This window comes from Festucalex cinctus, chromosome 5, assembly GCF_051991245.1.
Source record: "Festucalex cinctus isolate MCC-2025b chromosome 5, RoL_Fcin_1.0, whole genome shotgun sequence".
NCBI classification, from domain to species: domain Eukaryota; kingdom Metazoa; phylum Chordata; class Actinopteri; order Syngnathiformes; family Syngnathidae; genus Festucalex; species Festucalex cinctus.
In genome coordinates this window covers 15,330,184-15,342,422 of record NC_135415.1, presented here as the reverse complement: position 1 = coordinate 15,342,422, position 12,239 = coordinate 15,330,184, and the positions used below count along the sequence as shown (strand labels likewise).

The 12,239-nt window shown below is 35.2% G+C and overlaps 2 protein-coding genes across 4 annotated transcripts in view; one reads left to right on the top strand and one right to left on the bottom strand.

Annotated features, from left to right (window-relative positions):
- Positions 1 to 2,460, top strand: part of clip1a (CAP-GLY domain containing linker protein 1a) — a 24,129-nt gene extending 21,669 nt beyond the window's left edge. For all 3 annotated transcript variants that reach the window (XM_077520887.1, XM_077520885.1, XM_077520886.1), the window contains 2 exons: positions 608 to 735; positions 1,693 to 2,460. In XM_077520887.1, coding sequence (XP_077377013.1) covers positions 608 to 735; positions 1,693 to 1,930 — 366 coding nt within the window. In that variant the 3' untranslated portion in view covers positions 1,931 to 2,460. The remainder of the gene's footprint in view (positions 1 to 607; positions 736 to 1,692) is intronic.
- LOC144018576 (leucine-rich repeat-containing protein 43-like) lies at positions 2,306 to 12,239 on the bottom strand. Its single transcript, XM_077520888.1, has 12 exons — positions 12,045 to 12,239; positions 10,767 to 10,982; positions 10,571 to 10,681; positions 9,518 to 9,657; positions 9,161 to 9,399; positions 7,946 to 8,109; positions 7,713 to 7,866; positions 6,188 to 6,327; positions 6,004 to 6,072; positions 4,565 to 4,753; positions 4,375 to 4,474; positions 2,306 to 2,623 (listed from the first exon to the last, which is right to left on the bottom strand). Exons 1-12 carry the CDS (start codon positions 12,129 to 12,131, stop codon positions 2,484 to 2,486), a joined length of 1,749 nt encoding a protein of 582 aa, XP_077377014.1. The 5' UTR covers positions 12,132 to 12,239; the 3' UTR covers positions 2,306 to 2,483.

Below are 12,239 nucleotides of genomic sequence, written 5' to 3'. Positions count from 1 at the left end.
GCAGGCACTCTAGAGAATCAACTATTTGTATGCAAACATTTACAAAAGTACATTTTTTTTTTCATAATATGTTCCCTTTAAAATATATGTGAAGTCATCACGGGTGTTCGAAGTATGTTGGGCTGACGCTCATTTGTCTTTGTTTGGTATCACTCTAACATCATCACTTGATTTAAAAAAAAAAAAAAAAAAAAAAAAAAAAAAATCTGTACAGGGATGGGCATTTTTTTTAATTCTTCGCAATTTTTTGCATATGTATATAATTTGTCTCCCAATTTTGATAAAAGTTTGGTTTTAATGTATAAAATGAAGTGTGTGTATATGTATGTGTATATATATATATATATATATATATATATATATATATATATGGGTTTTTTTTTTTTTTTTCCTTTTCCCCCCCCAGTATTATGCATGAATTATATCGCTGTTTTCTCCCGTATAGAAATTTTGTCATACAATCTTTAGGAAGGAGAAAAAAAAAAAGTAAACAAAATTCATCGTACGGATCAATCAAGCCTTTTTCTTCAAATGCCCATCCCGAGTAATGTTTGTTTTTGGAACAATCATTTATTCACTTTTGTTTGTCGGCCGGTAAAAAAAACAGATTAACTTCCTGAATTCAGTCATCGTTGACCTGCGGAAGAACAACTTGGACCTCAAAGACCAGTTGGAGAAAATGGCTGCCGCCGCGCTCAACGGCAACAACGCCAGCGAGCTGGACGACTACGACGGGTCAGTCACAGTTCAGTTCCACATTTCTGTCAAATTATTTATGCTCAACGAAAGGCATCAGGCATTGTCTAGCAACATACTAGACAAAATATGCATATATTAAGTGTTTTTTACGACTCAGGAAGTCAAAGAACAAAAGTGCTATACTTCAAATTGTTTTTTCACTGAGGATGGGTTGGTGGCGTCTGTTTCTGCTCAATTTCAAACTGGGAAACAACTTCACTGATGAATAACCACCAGCAGATGGCATCTGACATCAGTTTTTGGATCTGAGTCAGCACATACAAATATTACACAATACTCCAAAATACTAGTACATATTAAATCGAACGCAAAAAATAAATTATGGGAAAATATTTCTAAATGGATAGTAGAAAACAAACCACAAAAATATTAGCTATTAAGACTTAACTTTATGAAACTACCAAAATACTGCAAATGTTAGTATTAAGAGAAAATGTACAACACAAATGTATTCTGAAAGTATATAGAATAAATGTATTTTTTTATACAATATTTTTGTATATTCGGGTGTTATACACATGGTCCAAATGGTAAAATTATTTAAATAAAATAATAGATTTAGAAAAAAATCAGCTGTAGTTTTAGACATAAATGTTATAAATATTAGATCAATTTTAAATATGTTGGAAAGAGAGAGAGAGAGAGAAAAAAAATAAATAAATAAATATATATATATATATATATATATATTTAATTTTAATAGGGATCCGAAAGCTACAAAATTTAAGTTAAACAATTACGCTTCATAAAAATCATTTAACTTGATAATTGATGTTGATTAAATCGCTGCACCTCTAGAAACGTTTTCTTTTTTTCTAAATGTACAGTATTAAAAAGTGATGCAAAAATATAAAATCTTTGCAATGGGGGGGAGGGAGGAAATCCTCCCGTGTTTAAATCTAGATGAAAATTGTTCCCTTTTGCGTTGTGCAGGGAGGACAAAGAATCGACTAAGAAGAAAAAGAAGAAGAAGCCGCCTCGCCTGTTCTGCGACATCTGCGACTGCTTCGACCGTCACGACACGGAGGACTGCCCGGCGCAGGCGCAGGCGCCCGACTCGCCGCCGCACACCGCCTACCACGGCGTCAAGGGCGCCGAGCGGCCGTACTGCGACATCTGCGAGGTGTTCGGCCACTGGAGCCACGACTGCAACGACGACCGCACCTTCTGAACGCGGCCATGCAAAAAAGCGACTTGAGGGCTAAACGCGTCATTGATGTTTGCACAGCTTGTCACACTGATCACAAAACAAAAACAAAAACCAGTCTGGGACATTGGCCTGACGTTTCTGACACAACCTAAAAGTCTTAATAACCTTTGCATGTGAGCTTCATTTGGAGAGACTGGAGGGGTCACAAAAAGCTTGGAAATGGAAAAACAAGCCAAATGAAGGTCAACTGTAGAGGTTAGAGTGCATTCTAGATTGTTTCAGCGAGTTTGACGATATTCCAAACTTTGTGTGAGTAGTGTACATATAGATTATATGAATATAAATCAAAAATGACTATATGAAGGATGCAATGGCGTGACAATTGGGGAGCCATAGTGAATTTTTCTATGCCTGGAAATGTTTTGTTTTTGTTTTTTTGTTTTTTTTTATTGAACTTTGATGGGATGCATGCAGGCGGAACACTTGAAAGCACTTCTTTGCTTCGTCTTTCTACTTTTGCGTACAAATGAATAAAAGTTGTTGACTTGAAACGAAGGCGAGTGTGTGTCTTGACTCAGGAGTTGGCGGGTGTGAGCGGGGCCACCTCGGAGGAGTGCCGCCACTTTTTCAGCTCCACGCTAAGCTCCACCGTGGCGGTCTCGGCTCCAGGCGTGTCTGCGTCGTGCTCCTCGCTGCCTTGACCTTGCCGCGTTCCTGGGAGACAAAAGCAAGCGAGGCCCATGGTCATGCTCACTGGACAGTACATTAGGTATTATACCTGCACCAAATGAGTCAAAATCTTTAGTGTTAAAGATGTGGATTTTGTTCAATTTTTACTAATATGAAAATAAAAATTTCACAAATTTAAAAGTATTTTTATATAGTGTTCAAAAAGCTATAATATAGCCTACTCTTATTAAATGTGTATTTTGCAATTTATCAACACCCATAAAAAAAAAAAAATCATTTCAATAGAAATGTTTCATTAGTCCTATTCTATTTTATATAAAAAAAAAAGTTTTGCATTGCAAAAATTTAACCCACATGTATTTATATATATATATATATATGTATGTATATATATGTATATGTGTATATATGTATATATATATATATGTATATATGTATGTATATATATGTGTATATATGTATATATATATATGTATATATATATGTATATATATATATATGTATATATATATATATATATGTATATATATATATATGTATATATATATATATGTATATATATATATGTATATATATATATATATATATATATGTATATATATATATATGTATATATATGTATATAGGTATATGTATGTATATATATATATATATATATATATATATATATATGTGTGTGTGTGTGTATATATATATATATATATATATATATATATATATATGTGTATATATGTATATATATATATACATATATATTTATATGTGTATATATGTATATATATATATATATATATATATTTATATGTGTATTTAAGTATATACTCACACACATATAGGTGTATATTTAAATTTAATATTTTATTACTGCCCCTTTTTCTTTTTATCTTTAAGTAGTGAAGTGATTTAGACAATACAAGAAACATAATTACTAAAAAAAAAAGAAATACAAAAAAATGTATACACACAAATTGACCTATATAGTATATATTTAAAAAAATGACAAACTAGATAAATACTTTAAAATTGAATATTTAGTGGGGGGGAAAAAAATACAAAACTATTACATAATTCGTCATGAAAGTACACAGCTACTAGGAACATTACAAAACTTTAAATTGATTCAAATAAATAATGCATTTTGCTAGCTGCATTTTCATAAAATATATTAAAAATATTAAATGTTTAATCTACATCACAAAAAAAACTGATGAAAAAATATATAATTGCATTTTGATGGCTTTTATTAAATTTTGGCCTATATAAACGTTTAATTTAGATAACATTTTATAAGATTTTAAATAGACAGTATAATTTTTTGCCAACCAGTGGTGAATTATTAGAATGCAACGACTTAAATTTGAAGCATGTGCACTACGGTGCCTCAGAGGGGACAACATTTTGCAAGCCACAACCAAATACTACGTTCGCTCCGTTTGTCTCTTCCGGTAGCTGTAGCAGAAAGATGGCGGACAAACGTGTCAGCGATTACTAGACCTATGATTATATATATATATATATATATATATATATATATATATATATATATATATATATATATAATTTAAAAAAAAAAAAAAAAAAAAAGAAGACATTGCTGTGATAGAACATTGAAATTAATAGTGGATGTTTAAAATGAACAATGAAGAATCAAAAATTTCTCCACAATCCCTGTATATTTGTGTAATTTCAATGTGTTTTGTTTTGGATTTGTTTTAATGCCTGATTGGATTGTGCTGATGTAGTGAATATCGCGGCCAGTGTAGTTGTCAGAGCACCTTTGGCGTTTGGCGTTTTCTTGTTTCCAGCACGCCCTCCTCCTGCTGTTCCTCCTTTCTTCTTGGACTCGTCCTTGGATTTGTTGTCTGTGGTTCCGCTCTTCGAAGATGAACAACACATAATCCCACGTCAGCGACAACCTTCCAATACAATTTGGGAACAAAAAAACAAACAGAAGCGCCAACTCGCCTCATCTGTAATGGAAGAACTTTCTGTCACGGGATCCTTGTGCAGAGAACCAAAGTCGCAGAGAACGTCCACTCTTGGCCGTCCACACAGAAGGACTTGCAAGGAGACGTGTGAGGATGCCACCACTGTGGTCACAGGCGGGTCTGCGACCAGCTCCACAGATTTCTTTTGCTTGTCTTTGCCTTTGGCCTGTAGAGGGGTCCGAAAAGTGCAACATTTGGCCGTTGGATGGTCGAACTTCCCGCGCAAAATTAGCTTTACGACTTTCAACTATTTACACATTTGTCAAGCCGTCAACTACTTCTACATTGCCTCATCCTTACATTCAGCTCGTTGAGGAAATTTTTCTGAAACTTTCACACTTCCAAAACTTTATTTAGTTTTGTAATATTTTTTCTAAATTTTTGTAAAACAAAAGTGACCATTGTCACTTTTTTTTCCTGCTTTAATTATTTCACTCCATATTCGTCCATCAACTACTACTATATTTCTGCTCCCTTTGAATCCATTCCATGATTCAAATGTTCGGCTGGTTAAAAACATTCCTGCTTGTAATTTTTTCCCACTTCCCCAACATTGCAAATTTTTTTGAATGTCACATTTTGTATAACAAGAATTACCATCCTCATTCATCAATTCATTCTATATTTTCCCATCAACTACTACTATATTTCTGCACCCTTTGAATCCATTCCGTCATTCAAATGTTAGGCTGGTTCAGGACATTCCTGCTTGTAACTTCCACTTTCTCAATATTTTAAATTTTTAAAATAATATCACATTTGATATAACAAAGATTACCATCCTCGTGTTTTTTTTGTGTTTTTTTTTTAATCATTCAACTCCATATTCGGCCGTTAACTATTCTCACATTTTTGAACTCTTTCAAACCATTCCATCAGTTAAATGTTCAGTTTGTTTGCGACATTCCTGCTTGTAACTTCCACTTGTTTTATGTTTAATTTTTTTGTAATGTCACATTTTATATAGCAAAAATTCCTCTCTTTTTACCAAACTCTTTCTGTACAATTTGTTTGTTTTGTTTAGTTATTTGTTTTGTGTTTTTTTTTTATTTGCTGTTGTTTATTATTTTGTTGTTTTTAGAATTTTATTCTTTTTTTTTGGTATGTTGTTTGTTTTTGTTGTTTTTCATATGTATATATATTTTTTTTTATTTTGCTGTTATGTTTAGTTATCTGCTGTGTTTTTCCACTTCGGGGCCACCGTCATTTTAGGGCATTTGTGCTAGTTACGTTCACATTTCATTTTCCCCCATATAGCTTAATTATGTGACCTAATTTTCCCGCTTCAACATCTTCCACATTTCTCAACCCGTGCCAAATGTTACTTTTAATACAGTTGAAAGTGCATAGCATACTTTGGACCCTGCTGTCGTGATTTTTTGTTTTAACCTCCATTATTAAGATGATGAAACCCACTTTTTTCCCTTTCTTGTCTGCGGCACCTTCCCCGTTGACATCTGAGGGCTCCGCAGGCCATGACAAGATCTGAAAATAAGACAGGAGACACGAGCGTCCAAGTGTACTCGTACTTTTACGAGTTTTTCCACACGTATTTGTACGTTTTACCGGTGAACAGAATGATACCGTCGCCACCGCTCACCTTTTCCTGCTCGATAGAAACGCGAAATCCTTGTTGGAGGAATCTCTTGAAGCCGCTCAGGTCACGTACAACGAACGTGAGCACGTCTCCGAAGTCGACGCAGTACGCCCACTGCTGAGGCGACGTGCTGTATCTCGACTCTGTGACTCAAGATGACACGGTAAGCAAGCTAATATCCCCAAGTTTCATTTTTTGCCCTGCGAGGTATATGGCATCAGTCCAAATGTGTGATCTTGATTTGTCAGTGGTGGGCAGCCAGTGTAAGCGACGTGATCAAAAGCACTGACATACGCTTACGTGAAATGGTGTTAATTTATTCCCAACAATTGATGCTCATCTCTATGTAAATAAGTTAAGGTTATAGATGTATTACATAGGAAATGGGTTATTAACTCATTCACTCCCAGCCATTTTCACTGAAGCAACCCCCTTCGCTATCTGTTTCCGTTTTGTAGCAGTTAAACTTTAGAATACAGCTAAGTTTCATCATTATTCACAAACCTGTTGAAAACACCGGGGAAAAGAGCTTTTTGCAACATGGCCATAGATCTCTTATACTCTCCTGCCACCTGCTGGCCATTTTTTTTGTAATAACTGCCATTGCTTTAAACAACTTCTTCAGGTCAGGGGCTGTATAACATTCTGTATGCGCTAGCATTTATTAAAAAGAAACAAAAACAAAACAAAAAAAACAAAAACGTTTTTGGGACCATGGCAGTATTTAAAATAGAACGTATGTATACGTTTTTGGGAGCAAATGAGTTAATGTGGTGATAATTGTGTTAATGAAGGCTTTGTGTGGGTTATAAACATGTTCAGGTGTGTTAAGTTTATTACATATTAAAAATGTAATTAAGCATAGGCAAATGTGTTGTTCAATTATAAGGAAATATGTTGGTGTTAATAAATGTTGTTGTAAATGTGTTATAATATGTGGTAAAAGAGTTATTACATGTGTTCGTGAATGTGTTATGGATGTTATAAATGTGCTTGTACATGTTATTCATGTTACCAATGTTATTACGTCATAAACGTGTTCCATGTTAGAAATGTTCGTGTCATATGGTTTGAATATGTCAGTCAATGTGTAATTACCTGCTTATAAATGTGTTATTACATGCAGGTATGGTAGTAAATGTTGTGTTTTATGTAAATGTCTTAATATGTTATGTTATGTGATGTGAATGTTATTCACGTGTATTAGTGGCAAATATAGAGATGACGCATTATAGAAATTATAACGTCTTGAAAATATGTCAGTTATGTTAGTAAATGTGTTGTTAGTTGTTAGTAAAAGTGATATTACATAACATTAAATGCGTTACTACATGTTAGAAGATGTTCTATTACATCATAAATGTGTTAGTAAATGTTTAAGGTCAGTATTATATGGAGCAATTATGCAAATGTTGTAGAAGTGTAATAACATGTGTTACAAATGTTTTATTCATGTTATAAATGTCTTAGTAAATGTGTCATTAGGTGCTCGTAAAAGCGTGTATTGCGTTGTGTGTTTTTATAATACCGAAGGAGGCGGAGGCTTTTTCTTGGCCGCCGTCTGCGGCGTTTACCACCACAGTCAGTTTGACACTCTTCTTCTGAGTTTGTTCGGCGCCCTGGTCCTGACCCTGGTCCTGACCCTGACTCTGACGTTTCGCCGGAGCGCTACTCACAACTTCCTGCGAACAGCGCCATCTAGCGTCTGACACCGAGCGAGTGAGAGGGGGCGGTGTCAAAAGGAGCGTAGCGCGTGGGTACCCGGTAGACGGTGGTCTGGTGACTGAAGAAGACGAACGAGATCTTGTAGCTGTAGTTGATGACCGGGAACTCGGGAGCGTCGGGGTCCCCGTCCAGCAGCGGGTCCGGGACGCTCCGCATCATGCCCACATGCACCGTGGCCGACGCCCAGTCCACCAGAAGGTCTAACGTGAAAGCCAACATCATACAGATCGTTGGGCTCAGGGGGGCGGAGCAAACTCGGGAGTCAATCAAGGCCACTTTCGGGTTATAAAAGACTTCAGTCCAGTTTTGAAACAACTTTATGGAAATAAGATCATTCGACTTTTTTGGTATTTTACATAAAATTGTTCAATAAAATCATGCACATTTTAAAATGTTATTGTTTATAGTTGACTATACAATTTAATGAAATTAGCTTATTTTAATATGTATATATGTAATGTACAAAAATGTTTTGAATGATAGAATAATTCATGCTTATTTTAAACATTATTGTTCATATTTAGCTTAATTAAAAAAATAATTTGCAAATTATTTGATAAATTAAAAAACAGAAGTTGGTTTATTTTACTGTTTGTATTTTATGTGTAATAGTTTGTAACTTCATGAGTGTCCATTTTTAATTTTCCTTCTTTATAATTATTTTTAATGTATTAACCAATTATGCACTCAAATAAAATAAAAACATTTTATGATTTGTAATTTTATTTTGAATTGATGTATTTTTACAAAATAAGTTATTTTTTATAATTCAAAGAATTCATATGCATTTTAAATATTGTTGGTTTAATTCTTAAATTATTTCATAAACAAACTAAAAATTTGTTGCTAAACAAAAAATTAATGCTCATTTTTTAATTTTACTTTGTAATTATTTTAATGCATAGTTGAGTAATTATGTAGTAAAGTAAAATAAAAATATTTTGATGTTTTATTTCTTTGGAATTAATGTATTTAAAAAAATATTAAAAATATTAGATTTGTTATATAATGCAAATAATCCATATGTAAGTAAATATGTATTTAAAATATTGTTTGGATTTAATTATGCTTAAATTATTTAATATAACAAAAATAGAAGTGCAATTTATTTTAAATTCATTTACAAAATAAAAAATAATGCTTATTATTCAATAATTCATACATAAATCAAAAGAAAATAAATACATTAATTTAGGGATTTTTTTTTTTCCACAAAAGGTGGCTGGGAATAAATGGTTTGTATAAACTCACGGCTCATGGTAGCCATCCCTCGGTATCGGTGTCGCTCCTCGGGGGCGATCCAGGCCGCGTCCAGGTAGGAGAGTCGGGGCAGGGCGTCCACTGCGAAGCCCGGGTACGAGGGCGCCAGCGTGAACGGGTTGCCCTCCAGCACCAGCGTCCGCAGGCACGGGAGCGTGCCCAGCGCCTTCAGCAGGGGGCGCTGCTCCTGGAAGTCACACTCACTCAGGTCCAGGCACACCAGCTCAGGCCTCAAACACAAAACGTCGCGTTTTTACATTTGCATGGGAGCTAAAAGATTCACATTTTTTAAACATTGAATTTGGTGTGATTTTCATTTGAATAATTTGAAGTGAGTTGAGGGGCCACCATTGTTTTCCTGTGAGCTGACTGACGTCTCGATGGGATCCCAGGTGGTTGGCGGCCAGGCCGAGGTACTGCAGGCGAGGGGGTGGAGAGATGGCGAGGCGGCCCAGTGTGCACAGCCGGTTGGCGCGCAGCTCCAACACCTTCAACACGTGAGTTGCTAACCGTGTTATTACATAGTTACAAATTTGTAATTACATATGTGTGAGAAATAAATTAGGTGTTCTTAAATGTGTAATTACAAATGTGAATATGTGTGAGAAAATGCATTAAGTGGCCTTAAATGTGTTATAACAAATGTGCTATTAGTGTCGTAAATGTGTTATTACATGTGCGTGTGGATATTCTCATTCACCAGACCATTTATGCTCTAAGTTGGAGGTGTATCCCACCACCGGAAATGGTATCACTGTTTTGGGATGTGCGATATTAAGTGTTTGCTAATGTGGGATTGCATGGTTTACAAATGTGCTACTGTGTTATAAATGGGTTATCACGTGTTATTACAGTGTTAGTAAATGTGTTATGCAAGTGCCAATGTATTGAGAAATGCTAGTCAATGTGCTATTGTTAAAGTAAAAGGTATTAGTTAACATGTATTACGTACTTGGTATTAATACTGTAAGTAAATAATTTTGAAATTTGAACGGTGTAAATCGGAAATATTGTGTGGGAGTTGTTTCATGGTAAAAAAGTGTGGAGAATAAAAAAAATCACAATAACATATGTGGGAATGGTTCCCACAATTAAAAAGTGTTAGTATATGTGCGATATAAATGTGTCACCTGTGTTATTTAATGTGCTAGAAATGAGTTATGTTAAAAATGTGACAATTTTGAGTGTGTTATTGCGTGTATAGGTTATAATGTCCTTCAAAAATGTTAGTAAATATGCTATGACTCTGACTCTCTCCATACGTAAGTACACATTATGGAGTGTAGCAACATAGTGATGCAACTTAAAATTACTATTCCAGTCAACTTATTAGACAACACTTTGATGTCAGCAGGACGAGAGTCATTTTACACAGCAAGTAGTGCCATCAGCGCAAGCAACCTTGAGCGTCCTGGGAAGGTTCTCGGCAGAGATCTCGCAGATGCGGTTGGCGCTGAGCACAAGTTCCTGCAGGTTGCAGAACTTCAGCAGATAGTTGTCAATCACGGACACCTGAAAAAGGCCGAGCGGTAAAGGCCGAGCAAACAATTCTGACAGCAGAAAACAAAAAAGTGCAGGCAAGAGGAAGCTTCCTGACGTCCTTGTCGACGATGCGCAGCTTCCTGAAGTAGCTGCACACGAAGTCAGCGTCGAGTCGCTCGGGCTCCATCACGGCCACGCGCTGGAGGGCGGCGGCCTGCGGGCTCCACGGCTCGTCGTGGTGCCACGGCGAGTGCGGGCAGCTCAGCAGGTCCAGCAACGTGTCCGTGTCCTGCGTCACCGCCTCCGCCTCGCCGCCGTTGCCGTCCTTCCGCTGTTAGGAGGGAGGAAACGCACTTTGGTCAAATGGCACAACAAAATAAACTCTAATTTATGTTCAAAATTCTATTTTTTACTTGATTTTAGAGGGAAATTGTTCTGTTATTTTATTACTCCAAAGTTTTTTGTTGTTTTTTTCTTTTTCTAAATGTCAAAATTGGGTTGTGCATTTAACTAATCGGATATTACTTTTTTTTTTTTAATTATTCCCAGTTTTGTATTTTTTTTTCATTTTTTAAAAAATATTCACAGTTTTATATTCTTAAAAAAAATTATTGTCAAAATGAATCATTTTTTAATTCATGTTCCCATCCCTCAAAGTGATTTTGGTATTCAAAATAATGTGATTTTCTTTTTCTTTTTTTAATTAGATTGTTTTGTTAATTGTCAAACCTATTGACATTTTCATTTATTTTATATTATACTTTTCCATTAAAAAAAAAATATTCTGAATAATGAAATTTAGTGTTTAGATGTTTTTTTTGTATTTAAATACAGTTTTGTATGTTTTCCCACTGGTTTATTACTCCATATAATTTAATATTGTATATTTCTATTTTTTAATTCTTTTTTTTTTTTTATTGTCAAACCAAGTCATGTTTTGAATTTATTGCAATTTTAGTGGTGGGGGTGGGTGGGGGTTTGGTGGGGGCGGGGGGGGGGGGGGGTCCGTTATGCAAGTCCAAGTAATTCAAATTGATATTTTAACCATTTTATATTAAACCATTTTTCCTTTAATTTTTAAAAATGTAACATTTATTTTAATTGCCAAACGAAGCGCATTTTTTCTGCTACTGAAGAACACGACTAAATATATGAAAAATTTACTAGATTAAAAAAATATATATATACTAATGTAACATATTTAAAAATTGTGTCCAAAGTATAACAATTTAAAAACAATTGCCCATAAAAAAATCCTGAAAATGTTTATTTAAAAAAATAATAATAAAATTGTTCCAATGTCGTTGTTGTGACTTCCGGTTTGTTTCACTGTTTCTGAAAAAGGGGCCGAGAAGTCAAGATGGCGACCTCCGTGCCTCCTTCCCTCACTCACCCATATGCCTTTCCCGCAGGGGAACTGGTCGAGACATAGGCGGCGAATGTGCTTGTCCAGAACGGCCGACAGCGCCACCGAGCTCATCTCATATCCTCCGCTCGCTCACTCGGTCGTCCTTCCTTTCCTTTCCCGCCTTTACCGCCACCATCATTGTTTTGCTTCGTTGGTTGCCAAGCAACAGTGAGGGCGTGT